General features: G+C 39.3%; 1 protein-coding gene across 2 annotated transcripts in view; it reads left to right on the top strand.

The window, feature by feature from the left end:
- Positions 1-872: 872 nt before the first annotated feature.
- Positions 873-25,167, top strand: part of GRIA2 (glutamate ionotropic receptor AMPA type subunit 2) — a 149,011-nt gene continuing 124,716 nt past the window's right edge. For both annotated transcript variants that reach the window (XM_079921036.1, XM_079921035.1), the window contains exons 1-2: positions 873-1,200; positions 1,758-1,898. In XM_079921036.1, coding sequence (XP_079777162.1) covers positions 1,113-1,200; positions 1,758-1,898 — 229 coding nt within the window. In that variant the 5' untranslated portion in view covers positions 873-1,112. The remainder of the gene's footprint in view (positions 1,201-1,757; positions 1,899-25,167) is intronic.

Below are 25,167 nucleotides of genomic sequence, written 5' to 3'. Positions count from 1 at the left end.
GCAGCAGGCTGGGCACAGTGTAAAGATGGGATTTCCATGCAAAGTATTTCAAAGGTTCAGTCTCGATCTTCTCCTGTGCGGCTTTGGCCTTTAAAGATAGACCTCGGGGTTTTCCCTGGATCCTGGCTACCTCCCATTTAGCTAAAGTTGACAGTTTTGGAACCCCTCCTCATGGGTGTTTTGTTTGCTCGCTTGCTTTCCTGGTGGATCAGGTGCGGTGGCAGGCAGCGTTTCCCTATTGCTAGGAGGGTTTTACAGGCTCTGGAAGATAAAAATCAGAATTGCTTGTATCGTACGGCAGCAGGGCCTGGTGAGAGAACACTTCACCGCCAGCAGCACGGAGCCACTCGGCTTCGCACGGCAGCCGGAAACGGGCTTTGCCGCGTCCGGTCCGTGCTGGAGCAGCTCGCGGCGCCGCAGCTGCCGCGGCGGCACAAAGGTAGCGCCGCGCCGCGCCGCGCAGGCGGGAGCGGGGGCGCTGTCCGCGGTGCTGAAAGGCGAGCGCCGGTGGGCGCGACAGCTCGCGAGACCCGAGGTCTCGCCCGGGGGCCGCGGCACCCCGGCTCCGAGCCGCGCTCCCAGCCCCGCGCGCGCGACGCCGTGGCGCGCGGGGCGCGCGGGGGGAGGGGCGCCCCGGCAGCCCGCCCGCCCGCCGCGACTCGCGCACGCGCGCCGGACCCGTCTCTGAGACTCGCGTGCGTGCGTGTGTGTGTGTGTGTGTGCGCGTGTGCGCGTGTGTGCGTGTGTGTGTGTGCGCGCGCGCGCGCGTGTGAGAGCGGGGAGAGGGAGAAGCGCGCGAGGGTGAGTGTGTGAGTGCATGGGAGGGTGCTGAGTGTGCCGAGGCGCTGGGACCACAGCGGCAGCCTGCTGGAAGCTGCATCCAGCCAGTCTCCGGACTTCGCGAGCGGGGACCGGGCGCAGGGCGGCAGCCACCCGCAGGACCTTGGAAATAGGGATTCCTCTGCCACCACGTCGGGTTTCTAGCAGCTCGGTGCTACATTGCTGTCTCAAAATGCAGAGGATCTAATTTGCCGAGGAGAACGGCCAAAGAAGGAAGAGGAGGAAAAGGGGGGAAAAAAGGGTATTTTGTGGATGCTCTACTTTTCTTGGAAATGCAAAAGATTATGCATATATCTGTCCTCCTTTCTCCTGTTTTGTGGGGACTGATTTTTGGTGTCTCTTCTAACAGCATACAGATAGGTAGGTACCCTTTGTGCTCTGCTTTTGAATTGTGCATAATTTGGTGGTAATCTTTGTTCACGGTGGACAAATTAATTCATGTCATGTAGACTTATGTCATACCTTGACTGCATTCCAGATTTAAACTGCCTGGAATATATATGTTTTTCTTAAGATGAGGCAAGGGCAGAAGACTATGCCTCTGATACAAGAGAGGGAAAGAGCTTCTCATTAATGACCCCCAGATTTTTATTCCTTCTGCCGTCACAGCATCTTCCGGTTTGTTCAGGTTCTGTAGGGGTTCTGAACGCACAGCTTGTGATCACTAGGGAGGGAGGATGTTTCTGGCCACCCACCTTGTCCTCGGGCCCCCCTGTGCCTTGACCCTCGGCCTAGGATGCTGCCGCCCCCCCGCACACACACACGCACACACACACACCGGTTCCCGGGTCCGTGGATGTGTTTATTCGGCCTGCTAGTGTGAACGAGGGGCTCCGGGGCAGTCGGGCGCTAGCGGGCTCCCCTGCTTTCCGCCGGGCGCTGACACTGTCCTCCCGCTTGGTGTTTGTTCTTTGCAGGGGGGCTGTTTCCCAGGGGCGCCGATCAGGAATACAGTGCATTTCGGGTAGGGATGGTTCAGTTCTCCACTTCGGAGTTCAGACTGACACCCCACATCGACAATTTGGAGGTAGCCAACAGCTTCGCAGTCACCAATGCTTGTGAGTAAGGAATATTTATGTCCTTTCGGGGGGCCGCACGCGGAAAGCGGGCTGGTGTGTGTGTCTGTTCCTGCGTGTCCGTGTCGGGGCGCAGTGACTGCACGCGCGCGTGCGTGTGGCAGCGTCGGGGGAAGGTGTCGGCGATCGCGCGGACGCCCGCTGGCTGGGGCCTGGGGGGCGGTGAAGAGCCAGCGAAAGGCGGCGGGGAGTGTGCGCTCTGGGGCTCGGGTGGGGTGGGTGTCGGAGGTGAGGGGACGCCCTTGGGTGCAGGGCTACCGGCGTAGCTGGAGTCTTCAAGGCGAGCCCTTCACCCCTGTGCCCCGCGAGCACGCGGTGCCCCGGGGCGCGCCGTCGGGCTGCTGGGTAGACGCCACGGCCCCGGGTTGAAATCTGCAGGCCCCGCTCGGGATCCCCGTGCGGACCCCGTGAGCCTGTATGCTCCCCCGAGACGGGACACGTTGTCACAGCGGTCCCGCAGTGCGCTCGGCACCCGAGGCCCCCCGAGGGGCGCGGCGCGGCTGACGCAGGCCGGGGATCGCGGCCCCGGGAGCTGCGGCCCGAGCGCAGCGGCGAGCGTGCCCGGGGCGCCGCGGGCCCTCGCCGGCCGGGGCGCTGGTTCGCAGGTCGCGGGGCTCCCGCCGAGGCAGCGGGAGGAGGAGGACCCGAAAGCGGCGGGATGCGCCGAGTTCGGAAGGTGGAGAAGCCGCCGACCAGCCATTTTAGTCTTCGCAGCCGTCCTGCTAGTCCCGGCGCGGCGCGCGGTGTCCGGGGACCGGCCGCGGAGCTCCATCCAGGCCTCAGAGTGCTGGGACCCAAGCAATTAAGTCCCCGCGCGGTTCCGTGGGAAGGCTGGCGGGCCCGAGTCCAGGCGCGGCCGCCCCCGGACCCCCTGCCCTCTGCCAGCGGCTGGCATCCTTTCCTGCCGACTGGGTTGCGGGGACTCTTTTCGGACTTGACGTTCTCAGTGTTTACTGCACAGTTGACAGTCTCGCGGGGGGACTTGCAGATGGCTCCCCTCCCACTCTGGCTACTTGCAAAGGAGCCCGCGGAACATGACCGCAGAGAAAGGCCGACCGCGGAGTCCCCACGGTAGACAGGCAGCTGGTGGCCGTCCCGCTGCTCTGTGATAAGCCTTAATCGTAGAGCCCATGGGTTAGCTTGACTGTAGCGTCAGAAACAGCATCCGCTCGGTTTGAAGCTCCCGTCCACCGAATGAATGAAGGAACGAAACCACCGGCTTTGACCGATAGAGCAGGGGTCGTCATCACGGTCCTGTTAGATGATTAGAAGTCAACTGTTTATGAAAACCTGTTTAAGAGGATTTCAGTGTTGTGTGTTTTCTTCAGATGTTGGTTCTAAGTGAGAAAAGCAACTGGGCATGGTGGGGAGGAGAGAGAAAGAGGGAGAGGGAAAGAGGGAGAGAGGGAAAGAGAGAGAGAGAGGCTTAAGTGGATTTGCAGTTAAAAAAAAACTCCATAGAAGAATATAATAATATATATCTTGGAAAATTTATATATATATATGTATGTATACAAAGAAACTGGCTGTAGTTTAAGTTTTGAAGGTTTTTTATGCTTGACCTGTTTACCTATCAGATTTTGATTATTCATTTTATTTGATATCAGGTTTCCATTTTTTCCCCCTGAATTGTGAGTTTGACACACAATTGTGCTACGTATCTGACTGTATGTAATTGTATACTAGTGTGAAAATGCTGTGGAAAGTAATGAACCTAAGGCAAGACTATGATTATTGGAAGGATCTAGATTTTTAAAACAAGGTGAAAAGAATTTGAATATGGTCAATGACAGAGAAGTTCACTCATTGGTGAAAATCATGCCAGGGCCTGGCTGAGAGCACAGGAGATAGGTCCCCTGAAAGCAATGAATATGTCTTCATCCCAAATGCTGAATGACTGTGCTGGGCCTTTGTAAAGACTAAAAAGTAATGGTTAGGTAAGGTTAGGTGACTAGTTTAGGTCCTCAGTCTCAGTATTTTTGGGTAGATTTATTTAATATAAATTTAATTGAAATAAGATATGTAGGCAGAAACTGTACATATATTCAACACATATATAAATCCATACATTTCCACAGAATGAGTATATCCATGTAATAAGAGATAGATTTCATTTAAAAAAAACACAATTTAATTTGCTTGACCATAATTCTGAGAAAATGGGAAAATCAGATCTTCATTTTGCACAGATTTTTTTCTTGTTGTTTTTCATAGAAAATGGAGCTGAGATAAAAAGTTACATGTGTCCAGGTCCCAAATTTTCTCCTCCATGGATTATTCTAGGACAGTAAAACAAATGATGGTGAAGAATTGAATGCATTTTCAAGTTCCCGACACGGGAATTCAGAGCCATGGTCTCTGGAACTCCCGTGTTATAAGTAGTCTTACTGATTGCTGAGCAGAGCTAGTTGAGGCCCTGGTATGGAAGAGAGACTCATTGAATAGAATTTTCTGGAGTTGACATTAACTCATCGACCAGGCACTCAATTTCTTCATTCCTTTGGGAATTTTACAATCTAGAGTTTGCAAAATGAAATGGAGTGTTTGTATCCTTTTTTTTTTTTTCCCCAAGAGCAATAGAAAATGTAAAATTAGTTTACCTCTTTTCAGAGAGAGAGAGAGAGAGAGAGAGAGAGAGATGCTTGTATAAACTACACTCACAAAGTTAGCAGTCAAGAAATGAATGGAGATCTCTAATATCAAATTTATTAAGATGAGTCTTGATCACTTAAATCGTGCTCAAGGCTTTTTCTCCTTAGCCTTTGTTTCCTTGTCTTCTCAGACAGGGGAGTCCATGATTCTTTCCTATATGAAGTGGAAGCAGCAATGTCAAATCTGTTGATAGAAACCCAAACGACTTTCTTCCATTTCCTCCAGAAATCTAAGGAATTCTGCTTCTTCACTCCAGTATTAAAATGTGTATCATCAATCAGTGTTCATAAAGTAGCTTGTCCTTCCTCCGAGTTAAACCGTAAAAATCCCATAGGGTAAATTTAACCCTAAATGTAACGTATAAATTTAATATATTAAGAAAGCAGAGTTGTAAACCTTAATAATATAATTTCAAAATAGAAAAGATATTAGTCTGCTAATTTTGGTTGTATTCCTGAGATGGAGGGACTTCTTTGGAACTGCTGAGGCCGATGGGGCTTTCAGGGTCCAGCAGGATCCATGGAATGGGTTAAAGTTATGCAAACGAAATGAAGTCATTATATTCTGAACTGGGTAAGTGACTGTGCAGGCTCTGAACTCCCTCCCACTCCCTCTTTCACAGTCACAGTGGGAATAATGGAAGAACCTACTTGTTCCCATTTGTTTCCATGGGTACCTGAGGAAATAAAGACAGATTTCCAATTTCTTACTTTCACCTTTTATTTTCCCCTCCCTCCCCACTTCCTTTCTTCCTTCTTTCTGATTAGCTAGAGAGCCTACTAAAGTGAGGTGTTTTTTTTTTTCCCTGAAGGTTGCTCAAACATAAGACTTCAATATGAGAAAATCCATGAAATCAGAAAAATAAATAAATTAGCATCTGATATTCAACAGTTGAATCAGTAATGGACCTCAAGAATTCTTTCCTTCCTTCCTTCCCCCCTGCCCCCTTCAGTATTTGCTGAGTGTCTTCTAGATGTCAGAGAATAAATGAATGCTGTTCCTAGAGTGATTCATTTTTTCCTAACCTTTCCCCTCAATGCTCTTTCAAATAGTTTTCAAATCCTTATTGGCCTGCGCCTTTCCTGTGCACTGTCTGCTGGGTCTCGTCTAAGAAGTTTAGTCTGAGGATGTGGAGATATTCTAGTAGTTTTTCTACAAAAGCAATTTATTACTGTAACTCAACATTTTTGTGACAATAATAAATGTGATACTGGCATATGTGTATACACCACACGTTGTGTATAGGTTAACAAAATCAACAGCAGGTTTTAGGCGAATACTACATATGTTTACATTCTAAAATGTTTTAATAAAGCTTAATGTACTATTTACTAAAACTTTATTTTAGTAAATTTGTTTTATTTTAAACAACATAAAACTGTCTAAAAGGGCTATGAACATGAGTATTTGATCACATAGGGCTTTGGAATTAAAAATATTAAATAGTAAATGTCCTCTTCAAAATCTTTCCTATTTTTTACTGAAAGACTTTGACAAATAGCTATTAGGCTATTTAAAAATAATTTAATAGTTTCATATTTCAATTTCATAACAATAAATTATAAAAATATTAAATTTCAAGAAACACCAGATAAAATCTACTTTTCCTCTAAGCCAGCAGATGGAGATGTTGGAGAAATACTGTTCTTTTGTAAAACTGCTGCGCACACTGCCTTTTGAAGCAACGTAAACCCATTCATTTAGAGAGATGGAAGAAATATGTGTAAATGGCATCTGTTTTGGAAAAACTCACTTAAAATGATGTTTGAAAAATAACTCCGAATTCCTTTTAAAAAGAGTGCCTTCGATTTTATTTTAAAAATAGATTATCTTCAATCTTCTTGTGAATTTGATTTGGAAAGAAATTCAGGAACATCATTGATTATAAATGCTCTTGGACGAGAGAGAATTCTAAAAGTATACTTTTTCCTTGGAGAAAGAATCAAGGCTTTTTAACCTTGACTCTTCAGATCTTATTTATTTACTTATTTTATGGGAGTAGAGTTGATTTACAATGTGGTGTTAGTTTCAGGTGCACAGCAAAGCGATTCATATATATATATATATATAATTTTCCTTTATTATTACTACAAAATATTGAGTAGCGTTCCCTGTGCTATCCAGTAGGTCCTTCAGATATTATTTTAAGGTATATTTATTATCATTGAATTTTAGTCATGAATTTTTGAGATTGTGTATCTGTGTTCATCACATTAATTGGTGCTTGGTAAACCTTTATTACACTTTGCATGAATTTGTGTGTGTGTGTTTGTATAGTTATATTATAATTACAGATTTTGAGTAATTATAGATTGGCTGGGCTATCATGTTTTGTCATTTTGTCGAGGTAATTACGAGAGCCTGGAGTTACCCACTTTAATGTATGCCAAAATTTCATAAAAGCAGAATCAACTTGGATGCTCTTAAGCAATTATGAGAATTTGTGGTGTGAAGAAAACTGGGGACAAATGTACCAGAACACACTACCTTACAACCTGGGGTGTAAATCTTCGATTATAAGCAATTGGAAGTTACAAAGGATGAAGTAGCTCTTAATACGTGAGAATAATTAATTTATCATTGATTTTTTGTAGTTAAGCTTTCATACTCCATGTATATCACAAGAGAATTTCAAGAAAAGACATTATACCAAACAAATCAAAGAATGGCTTTGGTTGAAATATTCTATTTAGGATGTGAGAAACTGAGTATTTAAATAAAAGTTACTGTATGAAACTATAGAAGCTTCATAGTAACAGGAATTTATTCCTGTGCTATTCCTTTCTGAGGTCTTGCAGACTTCAACCTGCTGATTCAAGAGGTTTCCCTTTCATGTCAAGCCTTTAAAGTGATGGGGTCATTGCACCTTGACATTAGGACCGTAAAATGCTGATTCATGCCAGAGCCCAGACTCTCTCTCGGAATCTCTTCCAAAAACACTCACACTTTCAGACGTTCTGGAGCCCTGACGATGTTAAGGAAGGCTGTAGAGGACCAGTTGTTCCCTGGTTATTTCATTAGGTGTTGCCGTATGGTTGACTTTTCAAAGAGCATGGGGTGTTTTCCCTCCTCTTCCTCTGTTCTCCTCCCTTTTAAAAAAAGTCACTGAAAGTGCTTAATCTGCAGAGCAGATGCTATTACAGGAAATAAACTTAAATTGAAAAAGCTTTTTTTTTTTTTTTTTTTTAGGTAAGCAGAGGATATACTCCACAGAGCTAAAATCTTGTATTAGATTTAAACATTTTATTGGGATGTTAGTGGCCACTGAGTAAATTATATTTTTCTTCTTTAACTGAATTCTACTGAAGACTCCCCAGACATGATTAAAATCCTAGCTCTTTTATTCCAGCAATTTTCATTCAGATTTTCTGAGGTTTTCTCTAATGTTCTAAATAACTCATTGCCAAATGTCATAAGTAACAATGCCTCGTCAATACAATAGGAAAATTAGTTGCTGAATTCAAGGTTACCCACGATTTTTTTTCGAATCTCAAAATCACCCACGATTTAAAAATTTCCCCAAACTAAAAGGTTTCTCAAAGCAGGTTTCACTAATTTGGGAGAAAAATGAATGTGATTCTTACAGAGGTGTCCATTAGTAGTCTAATACCTATTATTTTTGGTTACTCTTCAGTTTAAAGTATTTTGTCATTTTTGATAATGTTAATTTATAGAATGAAGGCATTTAAAAATTAACGTGGAGAATGAAAACATGCCTTTCTTAATGGCAGGGTCATGCTACTGCTGGCTTTGTATCCTTCACGATTTTTTTATCTGTTACGCAGACTGCATATAGCGGAATGTCTTGTTATAGAATTATACTTGTTTAAGTCAGAATTTTGCTCTCACGCTACTTTTGGATTTCAGAAGAAAGAATTTATTTGGTAAAATCTGCCTCCGATCCTATTTAGATAGAGGTGTGACACATTTTTCATTTTCATCTACAACTTAGATATGTTCAAAGTTATTATATTTATCCCTAAAGCTACATTGCTCCGTGTTAAAATGCTTTGCTGAAATAAATGCTGTTGGGGTGATGCAGAAGCCATGTTGCAGTGGTTAGAATACAGGGATCCTTTCTCAGGGCCCTGAGGATTATGGGTGTGCCCCACTTCCATTTGTGTTTTGGACTTTCCACAAAAAGTGACTGTTCATATATCTTGAATAGCCACAGAATTGTCTTATCTCCCCCATCCCCAGGATATTATATACCACAATTTTCTGTGAATTCGTTCATTTTTTATTTAAATTAAAAAAAACTCCAATATTTATTTTATTTTATTTTTAATTAATTTTTACTGGCGTATAGTTGATTTACAATGTTGTGTTAGTTTCTGCTGTACAACAAAGTGAATCAGTTATACATATACATGTATCCACTCTTTTAAAAATTCTTTTCCCATATAGGTCATTACAGAGTATTGAGTAGAGTTCCCTGTGCTATACAGTAGGTCCTTATTAGTTATCCATTTCATATATAGTAGTGTCAATCCCAACCTCCCAATTTATTCCTCCCTACCTCCTTTCCCCCTTGGTAACCATAGCAAAATTTTTACAAAGCACCGAATTACAAAAATATATTTTTTTAGAGATATTTGAGAATGAGAAATTTATAGACACAGTTTCTTACGGACCAGTTGCTTTAATATTTGCACTAATGGGTGTGATAATTTTATATGCGTGCCTTTTTTTTCTTTTTTGTATTGGCAGTTTATCCTTAGAATTTGTTTTCCAGTAATTTAGCTATCTTTATCCTATTGATAGCTTGCTTCAGCAAAAATAAAACCCAACTTGTAATTATAGTTTTATTTTTCATATGTTAATTAACATAATATTGCAAAAAATCATCCAAAATGCTTAGTACTAATGTGTAGCTTAAGGTTAAGGACAGTTTTAAAATGTAGAACCTTGACAATTATAAGAGTCTTCAACTGAATAGAACAAGTAGGTCTGGGAGATAAGGATTCATTATAGAAGGGGATTTATGAGGAGATAGTTTCTTAGATTGTTTTACTTTTCACCTCAACATTTCTTAAAGAAATGATATATACCCGTCACTGTTTTACTATTTAAATTGTTATTCAGAATTTCACTTTATAGTTTTAGTTATGTTAATATCTACATTTTTTTCCTGATTTTATTTTAGTATGTACAGTATGAGCCCAAACTGAATTGAATTGAGAAATGCCTGAATTCTAGTTTGTCTACAGTCCTCTGAACAGGGCATCATATTTCTACTGAGCTATTTACCCTTTGTGTAAAGTTAATTTCAAGCTATAAATACTATGGTATTCACTTTATGCTGCTCTGATACTTGTACTCTGATCAAATTTCAGTACCTCAGAAGGTGTCCCTTCAATGCACATATTTTCCGTCTAATCTTTATAAAAACCCAGTGATACTGATTGAAGTGATAGAAATATGTTTATATAAACTGAGTGTATCTATGCTTGTTATGAAAACATAGAGAAGTGTTACCTAATTCTTCATCGCTACAACATAATATGGCCTTGGTCAATCATTTCTAACTTCAGCATAAAATTAATTGAAGGTCATGTTATATAACTGGATAAAAAAAAGGTTTTCTCAGCCCTTAAACCTTTTGCAGCTGATACTAAGACTTTGCATTAAAATACTCTTTCAGAATTAGTATTCATTTTACAATTTTCCTTGCATAAGTATTGGGTCCACTGCAGTAAGAATATGTCAGCAATATGTGATTATGTATTTTTTATTGTTTATGCAAGAATAAAAGGATAGAATGAGCATTTTGAAATAATTATTTTCACGCCAAAAGGAAAAAAAAATCCTTTGTTGTAGATTGAAATTGCAAGATTTCTTAATGTGTCAGAAGGGGACTGTGGACAAACAGGAAACATTCCAAGAGGCAGTGTAACTGGGTGTACTAGGCAGAGGAGTTGGAATTTGGAACTGGGAAGTTTTTCCTTTTCTCTCTCTTTCTGTTTAAACTTCTCGTTGACCTGGTGTTTGCTTAGTTTGCATGGCTGCAGTCAGGCTTCTACACTAACATTGAGCTACTATAAAACACTGAATTCTTATCATAATATTACTTTTGATAGGTAGAATTTGTTAGATACTATTAACTACTTCCAGAGGGAGAAAAGAAAGAAAAGAAACATTCTGGATCCCTCATAGGCAAAAACACCACTTTCAGGCACTTTATCATTCTAGTCTGGTTAAAAGAGTCGTTCTCGGTAAAACATTGACAGAAAAGTTTCAGAAAACGCTGTAGCTAAAAATATGTAATGTGGAACATACTACTAGGGTTTGAATTTATGAGAGTCATAATAAACTTTATCTCCTGCTTGGGGTTCCTGAGATGATTTAGCAACACAACAACTGATAAATGCTAATAGAGCTTATCAGCAGAACACAGAAAAAATTGTCTTTTAGTTTGTTATCTGGTGGTGATTTATTCTCCTTTTTTTTTTTTTTTTATTTTTTTATTTTTGCGGTACGCGGGCCTCTCACTGCTGTGGCCTCTCCCGTTGCGGAGCACAGGCTCCGGACACACAGGCTCAGCGGCCATGGCTCATGGGCCCAGCCGCTCCGTGGCACGTGGGATCTTCCCGGACCGGGGCACGAACCCGTGTCCCCTGCATCGGCAGGCGGACTCTCAACCACTGCGCCACCAGGGAAGCCCTATTCTCCTTTTTAAACATCTAGATAATGGTCATTACAATCCTAGATATATTTTAAAATATGTTAGCATGTCTTACAAGAATATTTAACAAAATTAATGATAATTCTTGAGTGATATATAGGGTTTTTTGTCATTAAAGTTAGTCACGCAAAAAATTATTGAAGCGCAATTTGGGACTGAAACACAGAACACAATGAGTAGTTTCAATCTGAAGAATAAAGATTGTAAGGTGTAGGGGGATCAGTTTAGTCCATATATTGGGGAATATTGTCATCTACATTTTAGTGGCACTAATTTGGAACATTTTCAACATATTCCTCAAAGGTTTCATGTAAGCTCTTTATTGTGAATTGCAGATATTGAAAAGGACTGCCTGTTTTCAATAATCCAGCTACCACAGAAGTAGCTCCTGGATTCTAGAATGGGAGGAGGGCTTCCCTTAAAAGAAAAAAGTCTCTCCTCCTCACAAGAATTTGGCAAGGAAAGTTCTGGAAGTGCCGATCTCCAGCCGTGGTAGGGAAAGTGTGTGTTTGCTAGTTTTTCTAGAGAGATACACTTCAGTTTAGGGCATGAGTTTCTTCTTTATTCATATCTTATCTTGTGCTTGGGAGGAATTGAAAGATTTCAATCTCATTTTCAGTTTGTGTATGAAATGGAGGTATTGAGCTTTGTAATTCCTGAGCACTTTCACAGTTTGTAGCTTTATTCGTTTTATCAGTTTTTAAGTTTTTACTAGTTTACAGTGTTATTATTAATTTCCATCTGGAGAGGAAATTTTAGGAACAGAGGCAACAATTCAGAGGGAATATCGAGGAACAATAGCGTTTCGGTTTTTTTCTTTATCTCTCAGAACACAGACAAGTCAAGAATCGTCATCTTAATGATAAATGCGCAAGCGTTTTCTCTACAAAAATAAAAGACGATGCTTCTTTGCAGTTTGCAGCCATGGTGTCCTGGGACACAGAAGAGCGTTAGTTGAGTCTGAACTTGGAACGGAATTCTGGTCCTACTGTTAGATGTGTGGCATCAGACAAGTTGTTTAGCGCAGCTAAGTCTCCGTTTCCACCTTTGTAAAAGGGAATCATACATTATAGGATTATTTTGGAGATGGAGAATAGGCGTAAAAGCCTGTGTTGGGCGCATCTAAGTGCATGGAAGTTAGCGGGCTTGTTGTCACTTTCTGTGTTGAGATCTTTGGATGGTTTTGATAAGCACGTGTTGAGGACAGAGGAAAATGCATTTCTAGTTTCTTGCTGGAATCTTTTTCTGCTGTTTGTATACCAGGGCAGGACTGTTGGGTGACGAAGAAGAGACTAACGAAACAAACCGCATAAGCCCCTTAAAGATATGTTTAGCACGCTAAAATAGGAGAATGGTTTTTAGAAGCCAAGATGCTGAAACTCAAGCATTATCACCATGTTGCGTGTCGCTTCCGGGAGGATGTTGAACAGTTTGGGCTGTTCATCCCTGGAGGGGCTTTCAAGCACATAATTAAGATAGCTACACACATTGTCTAACTGTACACATTATAGATTCCTCACGATTTATTTCACCTAATTAATTAAATTATATTTATTTAAATGAAAAGCAGATGAGAGAACCCAAGCTTTAGAACCAGACAGATGTGGGTTTGAATATGATTAGGAGCTTTACGACACAAAGCGTGCATTTTTCTCTTTTGTGGGATGGAGCTGTTTCCTCATCATGCCTGATGTTGTTATTGGGGGTTGAAATGAGAAAATAAGAGCCTTGATTAGTTTGTCATAAGTGACCCCAATATTCCCTTCTTCCCTGTATCCCAGCCTTTTACTGTGAACCAAACAGTGTGCTTGGAGAGGTGGAGGAAAATAAAATGGAAATTCTTGTCTTCAGAGAGCTTATATGTTCGATAGCTTTATATTTATGCATAACTTTTGTCTTCTCAAAACACTTGCCTAGCTGTTTGGTCTTCACTGTAGCTCTGTACAGTTTATAGGATAAATGGAATTATTATTATACCCATTTCCAGGTGAGAAAACAAATTGGAGTTGTTCTAAGCAACTCTAAATTTGTGGAGGAACTTCTTTTAGAAAACACATCTTCTGCTTCCTGGGTCAGTGTTTTCACAGTGTCAGAGGGCAAGGCAGCCAGTATATTAAAATGAGCAGGTGTGGTTTGAAATTACGGCTCCAACATTTACCAGTTGTGAGACTTCGTATATATCAGTTAAACTTTCTAATCCTGTTTCCTCTTCTGTAAAATGGGGGCTATTATAATACCTGCCTCATGAGGAAATTGTCAGATTCCAAAGATAATCGTTGCTCCATATAAGACAGTGACTGATGCTGCTAATTTCAGTGATTTCCTGTCTCCCCGAGTGCATATTAATTATATACCCTTAGCTCCATGCTTTTAGAGGCATGGAAGGGAAGTAGCTAAGGAGATCTAACATAGCTCTCTGTGTAATTTTTAAATTAGTAAGCTTCTTTAATACAACCATTTGAGCTAATACTGGAGACTAGGGTTTTATTGTTGTCATTTTTAGAATACTGGTGAATGTGCACATTTACCAAGAATTTTAATGTGTTCTTGATCCCAAAACAGATAAGCATTAAGAACTAAAAATCATGCATGAGGTAAAGAATGCAGATTTGGGTTATCGTTAAGTGTGCATATGTAATACTGTTCAGTTATCCGTTCCACCATCAGTACACTTGAGCAAATAGAAATGATGGTGTCGTTGCCCATGACGAGGGTGACATTAGACACGGGACTGGCTCCTTATGGCTTCTTCCCCATGGATCAGTCGTCTGCCTCTTACTGCATCCAAATCCATCACAGGATTCTCTTCTTTCTTTACCTTTCTAAAATTTTAGTAGATACCTGTTTAATGCCAATCTTTTAGGTAATGTCTCAGGTGACAAAGAACAAGATAAGCTTTCTGTATTGGAAATTATTCATGGGTGCAGAATTATTTTATGACAAAAGTAGAAGTAGTTAATCCAGGTCAGCTACATGATTTTCGTATTATTGTAGAATGTACGGTGTACTCATTGTTTCCGGATCATGTATAAATATTATCGTATGCCTTGGAACTAGATTTGGATCAAAGTGTCTTAAGAGCAGAAATGGTAACTATAAAAATTATGAAGAAAATATAAAAGAGGTAGAAGCTGAAAATTCATTGCTTGTCTACTGACTTAGAATATATTGTTGAAAAATGGGGCAACTAAATGAGGAACTAGTGATATTAACAGTGATGTGAATTGCAGGTCTTTTGTAAACAATTTTAAGTTTTGAATCAGATTTGGAGATGATAATTTATATTTTATTTTGCAAGATTTTCCTTTTTTTTGGCCTCTCTGCCAAAAGTTCTTCAATTCAGTTTGAAATATCATAGACTGCAGAAATTGCTGGGTAGTTTTATATAAAATAATTTGATGTTGAGTAAATTATTTAATTATTATAAATATATTTTAGTTTGTTACTGAAGAAGCAGGTTGCAAGTCTTACAATACTGTAATACATTGTATAAAATATTAAAAATGTTGATGCATATAACTATTATGAGTAATCTAAGAGACACACCTGGCTAGTTCTCCTGTAATGTTGAAACAGATTTTATATGATCTAAACGATTATAATAACAGTTTGAAAATTTCAGGTGGCAAAATCTTGATTATCTGAAAAAAATTGAATCAGTTTTAACATGTAGAAAAAATATATAAAAGTATTAAAAATTGATCAACAATATCATTTAGGTATTGTGGGTGATTTAAAACCTAAAACATGCAAAAATTAGAATTTAGATTCTTAAGGATTGTGTTTTGAGGTTTAAACATTATGAAGTAAGTAACTCAGTCACGTGGTAATTTTTAAACATTACAAAAGGGGATACAATAAATACTACCTATGTCTTTTCTCCCCTAATTCCGCTTCTCTCAGATAATCACCATCAATGGTTTTCAGAAATACTAGTGTCATAAATACACTGTTCTTTCCGTATCTTGATAATTTGCTATATTAACATAAACTGGAGACCTCTTTTATCTGCCCAGTTTCCTCCTTTAGAGTTCCTGCGTGGTATTCTGTTGTTATTTAGCCTGTCTTTTGTTGAGGACTGTTTCCATCTTTTCCTGACTATGTTAATAATGTGTGCCAGTGGGTTTGCAGAATAGATTTCTGTGAGTGGAATGACTGAGTCAAAGGATGTTTGCATTTAAAATTTTGCTACCTATTCAAAAAAGGTATGCGATTTACATTGCTACCTAGAGTGTAGGACGATGCCTGCTTTCACCTACACTTAGGACTAGTGTACAACATTAAACTTGTCTAAGGTTTGCTATTGCTATTTCACTGCTTAGACTTACAACGATACGTTTTGACTGAAGTTAAACGTTTCTCACCACATTATTTGCCTTTCTGCGTATGTCTGTGCATGTGCTCGCACTCAAGGGTCTGTTCATAGCTTTGCCTAGTTTTCTTTTGGGTTGTGGCTCTATTTATTATTTATCGATACAACATACATGAAAGTAACACCTACTTGTCATGAGTTGCCACTATCTTAGCCAGATTTTTTGTATTGAAGTATAGCTGATGTACAATGTTGTGTTAAGTTCTGCTGTACAGAAAAGTGATTCAGTTATGCATATATTCACATTCTTTTTCTGATTCTTTTCCATGGTGGTATATCGCAGGGTATTGAATATAGTTCCCTGTGCTCTGCAGTAGGACCTTGTTGTTTATCCATTCTATAAATACTAGTTTGCATCTGCTAATCCCAAACTCCCAGTCCATCCCTCCCCAGCTGCCTCCACCTTGGCACCCCCAAGTCAGTTCTCATGTCTGTTGTTCTTCTTTTAACCTCTTCATGATTTTTTTAAAACCATGATTTCTGTTTATAATTTTTAAGAATGCATATATTCTTAAATTTTCTTCAGTCAAATTTAGAAGTGGTTTATTTTATTGCTTCAGAATTTTTGTGCTTTGCTCAGAAAGACTTTCCCACTCAGGGTGGTTTAAAGAAAAAGAACCGCTCATCCTTTTACTTAATACCCATCCTATTTTGGTTTCAAGATTTGAAACGTATCTTTCATCTGGATTTATTTGGGATAAATACTAAAATTTCTTTCATAAGGTTAGCCAAATTTCACAGCATATTAAAAAAATCCATTTTTTCCTCCTCAATTTGAAATGCCATCAGATATTCTTCTTGTGTAAATAGTTCCTCAGGGATTTAAAAACAAAAAGGAAACTTACGCAGAAAATGAAATAAACAAGATTAAAACTCTATTACAGGCAAAGGAATGTAAGTTCTGCAAGGTACTTGTTTCCTGAGTAATGCTGTCCCTATAAATTGTGGTTCTGTGTCACTGTGGTCTCAGATCAATAAAGAGGATATCAGACTCTGAAGGTTCACTGAGCCCAGAGGGATAAATAAAGGATTGTGTTATGTTTCTGGCTTGCATTACAGCACGAATGTCACTTAAATGGACTGCTGGTTTGCCTATTCTTAACCTGTATCAAGGCTTAAGTAATGGGTTATGATTATGACTTGGGTTTCGAATGTCCCTTTGAAGATAACTTAGTGTCACAATCCATATACGTTCACAAACAGAATATTAAAACCAGAGGATGCAGTTCATATGCAATAAAGGTAAAGGAATTCAGATGCTCGTGGTTTTATTAGCTTATAGTTTCATCCTCAGTTTGTCTTAGAAACTAGTTATGTGGTCTCTCTAAAGCCAAGTATCCAGCTATCTATGGTATAAATCTGATTTAAACTGGAATGCTAAATACAATACTAAACTGTTAATTTCGTCAACGAATGCTTTCGGTTTGCCTTATGGTGGATGGCATGCACTGTCTATTTTTGGCCAAGCATCAGGGAATTTATAAATCTTTAACAGCTACATTTTGTGGAACTCTGAACTTAATGTGGCCCTGAAGTGCCTTTCCATGATCATTAAAATGGAAAGATTTTAACTTTCGAGATAACAATTTTACAAAATGTATTTCATTCAGTTTCTTTAAGTCTCTAGTCATCTGTTTCTATTTTAATATCTTTTGGAGAATAGAAAAATGTTACCTGGATGAACATAAAACAGTTACATAGGCAGAACTTCAGTGTTAATTTTTTATGCTAATACTTTAAACAAATTAAATATTTTCCTAACATTGGCTTGGTCTCATTCCTTACTCTACTCCTAAAGGCAAAGGAAAGTCAGAAAAAGCCATTTTTCAGAACTAAAGATGCTGATGTACCCCTAAGGGTGTATGTAATGTAGTTCTGGTCCCACAGGACAGACAAAGGTGGACTAAACAGATTTTTCTGGAACAGGACAAAGGTGGACTAAACAGATTTTTCTAAAGGACTCCATGGAGCACAGACCCTGTTCTCTTTTAAGGGATGACTTCTGCTTCTCTTTTCTTACTTTTTTTTTTGGCTGTACTTACACTTGTGTCTAAATAGATATTAATATATGTCATAATAATTTTTTGTTTTGATTTAAAAACCTCAACGTTTGAATTAGCTTTCCATTTACTTTTAATTCTCTTTGGCAAATTCAGGTTTCAAAGCACTCTGTAATCATATTTGTCCTTATTTCCATTCATTTTTATTTAGCTCTAAGTTTTCTCAAGGCATTTGTACATCATAATGTTTCTCAGGTGAATGTAATTCAGGACACATTTATTTAAATCTTCCTCCAAAATTAACATAAAAACTTTCTAAAGTTCTGATTAGAAAAATTTTCCTAATTATAAAAGTACTTATTAGGTGGAAAACTTGGAAAACACAAAAGAAAATAAAAATCAACATTAATTTTACTCAAAAAATAATCACTTGTTAATATTTACCAGCGTTCTTTTGTACTTAATGTCATACCTGAAACATTTTTGGATGGCAGTAAAGCCATTTATAAACTTAATTTTCATGGGTTAGCAATACTTATCCCCTAGATTAATTAATCGTCTTTTTTTTTTTTTTTTTTTGCGTTACGCGGGCCTCTCACTGTTGTGGCCTTTTCCGTTATGGAGCACAGGGTCCGGACGCGCAGGCTCAGCGGCCATGGCTCACGGGCCCAGCCGCTCCGCGGCATGTGGGATCTTCCCGGACCGGGGCACGAACCCGCGTCCCCTGCATCAACAGGCGGACTCTCAACCACTGAGCCACCAAGGAAGCCCTCGTCTCCTATTTTTACAGATTTTTTTTGAATCCTTCTTTTATCCATTATAAAATATTGCTGCAAATACAAATCTTCTGCATATGTATTTTCCCTCATTTCTGATGACTGAAGTATTATCACTGGATAAAAGGCCATGAAGCATTTAGTTAAGTATTTCTGGTAAACGCTAAGGAAAGCCATACCAATTTATAATCCTAGCAACAGTCTATAAAAAGTCTAATCTCACAGACCCTCAGATCAGTGTTAGTACTTTTAAACATCCTTATATATTTCTTCAGCAGAAGATCCTTTTTGTTATATAAAACAAGTTTTCACGTTTGTTACACATTTATGTTTCTTTTTTCACAAATTGTTTATTACAATCTTGTACCCAAATTTCATTGCCATCTTGGTATTTTTTTCCCCATTGAGTTGCATAAGTTATTTAGTCAAGATCAGTGTGGGAGAGGGAGATGGGGCTAGGGAGTTGCCCATCGGGCAGTTACATGCTGTGGCCAGACAAGAACCAGGCCACTTCAGCAGCCGTTTCACTGGGTAGAGCTATTCACATGGCTGTGTCCAGCTCCAAGGCAGTGGAGACTAACTGTCCTTGGGTCCAAGGAGGAGAACAGTATGTTGGAGAAGATTATTAATGTCTACAATAACTGCGACCCCTTTGCCCATCAAAACCTACTTAATTTTTTGCCTAAGTTTATTATTGTTCCTTTCAATTTTGCATAGGATTATTTTTCAAGTATTGTTTCAAAGATTTTTTTTTTTTGGAATTTTTCCCCTCCAGTACATCTGCACACATTTAAAACTTCTAATCACATAGAAAGACAGAGTGGAAAACAATTTACGTCTCTCTCCTTACATGTCTAGTCTTTCTCTAGAGATGGCCACTTTTAACCGTCTCTGTTATTCTGCTAGTGGTTAACTCTATATTCATAACATGATCATACCATCAATTTTATATTGCTCTGTTTTTCATTATAGCTTGTATCAATATACTCAGAACCATACCTCTTATTTCAACAGTTCTCTTGCAACTGCCTACCTTATGAGGTGATAACATTATTGAATCCAAATTGAGAATATTTACATTCTCCTCTGTGTTTATAATTGGCCTTACATACATATGCTTTGTATATAAGTTTATTCGGAAAGCTGGAAATTAAATAAGTATTATTTACATAATTATCTATAGCTATTTGAGTATTTTTCATTGCAGACTGTTTTTTCTTTCCTGGATATTTGAATTTCCCATATTTCCTCTTGCATGATGTAGCCTTAATATCTCTGTAGGCTCTTCCTATTGTGTATCTAGTTCTTGAATTCTAGTTTTCCAGAGACTTGCTTCCATCTTCCTCATGCAGTCTGGACTGACTGGTCTGAATCCTCCTATGCAGGGATAGTACCGTCTTTCTGTGGTTGACCGTTTGTGTTTCTAACTCTTGGCTTATTTCTTCATACGCTAAATCCATTTTTCTTTATCATTTATAATAATTATTTTAAAACAATTTTCTAAAATAATGAAACTTCCTAACTTCATCCTCTCTCTCTCTCTCTCTCTCTCTCTGTATATGTATATGTATATGTGTATATATATATATATATATATATATAAAAGCACGCATACATAGATATATAAGCCTTGCTGGATACTGATTTCTAGGATAAAAATCACATTTTCTTAGAACGCAGAAGGAATCCTACATATGTTCTATTATAACATGTTGTGTCCTTGTTCTTTTGTGCCTTTACTATTTCCTGTTTGGAAGCTTCTGGGATTTTCTTTATCTTTAGTCTCCTAAAAAAAATTTCATAGTGATTTTTCCCAGATGGGCATTTATTTCCCCATCCTACTCAATATTCAATTTGAAAACAGACTCCCCTTTCAGATCTGGAAAATTCTTAGCCATTATTACTTAGAGGATTTTCCCTCCTCCGTTTTCTTTATTATTTCTTTCTAGATAGTTGTTTAGTTGACTTCTGCTCTTATTTAGAATTTATTTAATGTAACATTTCAAATGTTAACATTTGAAAGTAGGCCACCCATCAACTTTTTCATGAAGCTGTCCTTTTTTAATTTTTACTAATATCATGCAACTAAAAGAAATTACATATCATTTGCTTGGCTAAAGACAACACTAACCAATGCTGAGATTGTCTTGAACAGCTCTACCTAATAATGCTTAACCAAACACCTGCCTTTTCCCTTCCTAGTCACTGAATGGCTTTTGTGGAATTTTGAAAACCACAGAGACTCACAGGGCTAAGAGAAACATATTTATAAGTGATGATAAAAACAATACAAACAGCAAAGGCTGAGCGTTAGAATGAGGAGAACAGATGAGCAGGTGGTAAATGTGAGCAATAACTTAAATAATATTAGATATCTGATTGGTTCCAAAGAGTCATGCCACATTGCTGACTCTTATTTCATCTTGCATTTAATTACAAGTTGCTTTTCTTTGCTCTTTGCAACAGTTCTGTAAAACCTATACACAGTTGACCCCTTGTATCTGCAGTTTCCAGGTCCATAGATTCAACCAACCACGGATCAAACATATTTGGAAAAAAAATTCCAGAAAGTTCCCAAAAACAAAACTTGAATTTGCCTCGTGGGGGCAACTATTTACATAGCATTTGCATTGTATTTACAACTATTTGCATAGAATTTACATTGTATTAAGTATTATAAGTAATGTAGAGATGATTTGAACTATACGGGAGGATGTGCATAGGTTATATGTAAATACTATGTATTTTATATAAAGGATTTGGGTTATAAAGGACTTGAGCATCCTGAGAGTTTTGTATCCAAGGACCAATTCCCCTTGGATTCCAAGGGACGACTGTATTCACCACCTTCATCTTTGCCATCTCCTTCTTTATGTTGCCAACGTAGTTGGATTTTTTATATCTCTTTGATATTTCATCTTAGGCATATGGCTTTTGAATTTTGAATGTGAAGATCACCATAAGCTTCATTTCTAGGATCTTAACTCTAAAAATCAGCCCGGTTGAGGCTTCACCTATGTTTTACCAGATACATCACTAATGATCAAATAGGGTAAAAATATTAAGTAGAAAAAAATATTAAGTATTTGAATAAAGAAAGAGAGCCCTGGAGAGTTCGGGATTTTATGTTTTCACTGTTAACATTTCCTTTTTCTTGGTGATAATGGAGATCCTTAGCCTCAGAAAATGAAAGAACAACTGACTGGGCAATCACATGAATGATACATTTCTGGCTGAGAGAAGGTGCAGTTCATGAAATACTCTTTTTTTCTGATGAAATTCAGGGAGATGGATTTGAATGCTTTCTGATGATAGAGGTGCTGGTGAGATTACTCATGTCATATGACTCTTCAGAAGAGTTTAACACTCTTTCCACAAAAGTACAGTTGATTTTCATTATTCACTGTAGTTGTTCTATACAATCGCTGTGAACACTGAATTAGAGAATACTGACCATTGCTCCCGGGAAGTATAGAGCCTCTGGTCACAACATTTTCATCAACTAATCAATACGTGATTTGATGTGTGTCTCTGTTTCAGTTGCCTTATTTAATATATATTGTTGATGCCCTAACATTAAACTCGTGGCCAGCAGGCTAGAACTCACACCTGAGCAAAGATGAAATAAGAGGAAAGTGGAATGCACAAACCTAATATCTAACATTATTTATGTCATTGCTCACATTTACCTACCTGCTCCTCTGTTTTCCTCGTTCTAATGTTCAGTCTTTGTGTTTGTATTGTTTATATCATTATTTGGAAATATATTTCTCTTATCCCAGTGATTCTCTATGGTTTTCAAAATTCCACAAAAGCTATATTTTCAAATAGCCATGCAATGAGTAGGAAGGGAAAAAGCCAATGTTTGGTTAAACGTTATTAGGTATAACTCTTCAAGACAATCTCAGAATAGGTTGGTGTCTCTTTAGCCAAACAAATGCCACCTTGCTCTTAGGAGCACAAGACTTCAGCACTAAGCTTGGGGGCCATTTTAAACGGCAAAAGCACTAACAAAAAGCACAAAAGTGCAAAACACGTGGCACTACGTAAACTGGGAAAGAGACACTTGTTTGTAGTATGAGGGCTGAAGCAAGAGGCATTCTTGTCTTGTTTGACCACAGCTGGGCAACCTGTGTATCGGGCGATCACTGGCACACCCGTGAATGACTGCAAAGGGGCTGCCGGTATTGATTAGGGGGTTATAAATAAATCTGAGTGAGTAGGCGAGGTTACAAATACAAAATTAGCAAATAATGAGAACTGACTCTGCTTGTTTGATTTGAGCTAGTTTGGGCGATAGCTCTCTATTTACTTTACGAGGTTGCTAGAGGTTAAGGTATTTCACCCAGCTTTGAAATGTTTATAATTACCTATGATGATAAAACACCTTAGATTTGAAAGGATAAGAAACTGACATTTCTTTAAACTCTACTGAAGGAGTTGAAAGGAGAAGAAAATGCTTATTCCTATAAATTCAATTTCATGATGGCACAGCTGAAGGACAAAGCATTTTATTTTATTTTCTTTCTTTAATAAATGTCCCCTAAATGTGAAAAGTTTAAAGCACTGAAGGGCATTAAGCTCCTTTGAAGTGTCGAGGAAGCAATCATTCTTGTGAGTTGTGTCGTCCTAGGTTATTTTCCATTCATGTTTTGCCAGTCTTCTTACTGGGAAAGGAGATAAAGAAAAGACGTCACTTTTATTTATGGCTGTTGTGTGTGTCTGTGCATAATGTGCACATGGTTTGGCTTCACATGGGCTTAACGGAATCTGGTATCGTCCATCTCCTGTGAATGGTGGTTGTAAGCACCGAGGTTCATGGCAAGGAATCCTGGGGAGGTGTACATCCTCCCGGAGCATTAGGATGGGGTGAGTGATACCAAATCCACACACAGGAGAGACACAATTGTAGGTTGAGGTCTGTGTGTGAAAGGAAATCCCCATGTGATGGGAAAACTGGCTGGAGAAACAGGTGTGCTCTTGGAGTGGGTGAGATCTGAGCTGAGACCAGGCAGAGAGAGGCAAGCCTGAGAGTTGAAGGCTTGGGGAAAGACCATCACTGGCAGGGAAGCTGGTTCACAAATTGGTTCCTGTAAGGGGTGGGGCAGGGAGAGACCAAAGAAAGAGGCAGACGCTTCAGATCAGTAGGTTCAGATTTAATAAGCCAGGGACTCACATATGAGGCTTGTGCTGGGCAGCCTGGAGGGGAGTAGATCTCCGCCCTGCCTGGCAGAATCTGGAACATTTATATTGAAGCTGTCCTGGACCACAGGGCAGACAGCATAAGCAAGAAGAACCACAGTTCTGCAGCCTGTGGAAGGAAAACCACAATCACAGAAAAGACAGACAAAAGGAAAAGGCAGAGGACTTTGTATCAGTTGAAGGAACAAGATAAAACCCCAGAGAAACAACTAAATGAAGTGGAGATAGGCAACCTTCCAGAAAAAGAATTCAGAATAATGATGGTGAAGATGATCCAGGACCTCGGAAAAAGAATGGAGGGAAAGATCAAGAAGATGTAGAATTGTTTAACAAAGACCTAGAAGAATTAAAGAACAAACAAACAGAGATGAACAATACAATAACTGAAATGAAAAATACACTAGAAGGAATCAATAGCAGAATAACTGAGGCAGAAGAATGGATAAGTGACCTGGAAGACAGAATGGTGGAATTCACTGCTGTGGAAGAAAATAAGAAAAAAGAATGAAAAGAAATGAAGACGGCCTAAGACACCTCTGGAACAACATTAACTGCAACAACATTCACATTATAGGGGTCCCAGAAGAAGAAGAGAGAGAGAGGACCCAAGAAAATATTTGAAGAGATTATAGTTGAAAACTTCCCTAACATGGGAAAGGAAATAGCCACCCAAATCCAGGAAGCAAAGAGAGTCCCAGGCAGGATAAACCCAAGGAGAAACATGGCGGGACACATAGCAATCACACTGACAAAAATTAAAGACAAAGAAAAATTATTGAAAGCAACATGGGAAAAATGACCAGTAACATGCAAGGGAACTCCCATAAAGTTAACAGCTGATCTCTCAGCAGAAGCTCTACAAGCCAGAAGGGAGTGGCATTATATATTTAAAGTGATGAAAGGGAAGAGCCTACAACCAAGATTACTCTACCTGGCAAGGATCTCATTCAGATTCGACGGAGAAATCAAAAGCTTTACAGACAAGCAAAAGCTAAGACAATTCAGCACCACCAAACCAGCTCTACAACAAATGCTAAAGAAACTTCTCTAAGTGGAAAACACAAGAGAAGAAAAGGACCTACAAAAAAACCCCATAACAATTAAAAAAATGGTAATAGGAACATACATATTGATAATTACCTTAAACGTGAATGGATTAAGTGCTCTAACCAAAAGATACAGGCTTGCTGGGCTTCCCTGGTGGCGCAGTGGTTGAGAGTCTGCCTGCCAATGCAGGGGACGTGTGTTCGTGCCCCGGTCTGGGAAGATCCCACATGCCGTAGAGCGGCTAGGCCCGTGAGCCATGGCCGCTGAGCCTGCGCGTCTGGAGCCTGTGCTCCGCAACGGGAGAGGCCACAACAGTGAGAGGCCCGCGTACCGCAAAAAAAAAAAAAAGAAAAAAAAAGAAAAAAAAAGATACAGGCTTGCTGAATGGATAAAAAAACAAGAACCATATATATGCTGTCTACAAGAGACCCAAATCAGACCTAGGGACGCATACAGACTGAAAGTGAAGGCATGGAAAAAGCTATTCCATGGAATATCTTTTGGATATTAAAAGATA

Source organism: Stenella coeruleoalba (genome assembly GCF_951394435.1).
Source record: "Stenella coeruleoalba genome assembly, chromosome: 4".
NCBI lineage: Eukaryota > Metazoa > Chordata > Mammalia > Artiodactyla > Delphinidae > Stenella > Stenella coeruleoalba.
Note: the sequence above shows the minus strand (reverse complement) of the source record. Positions and strands in the feature narration are given on the sequence as shown.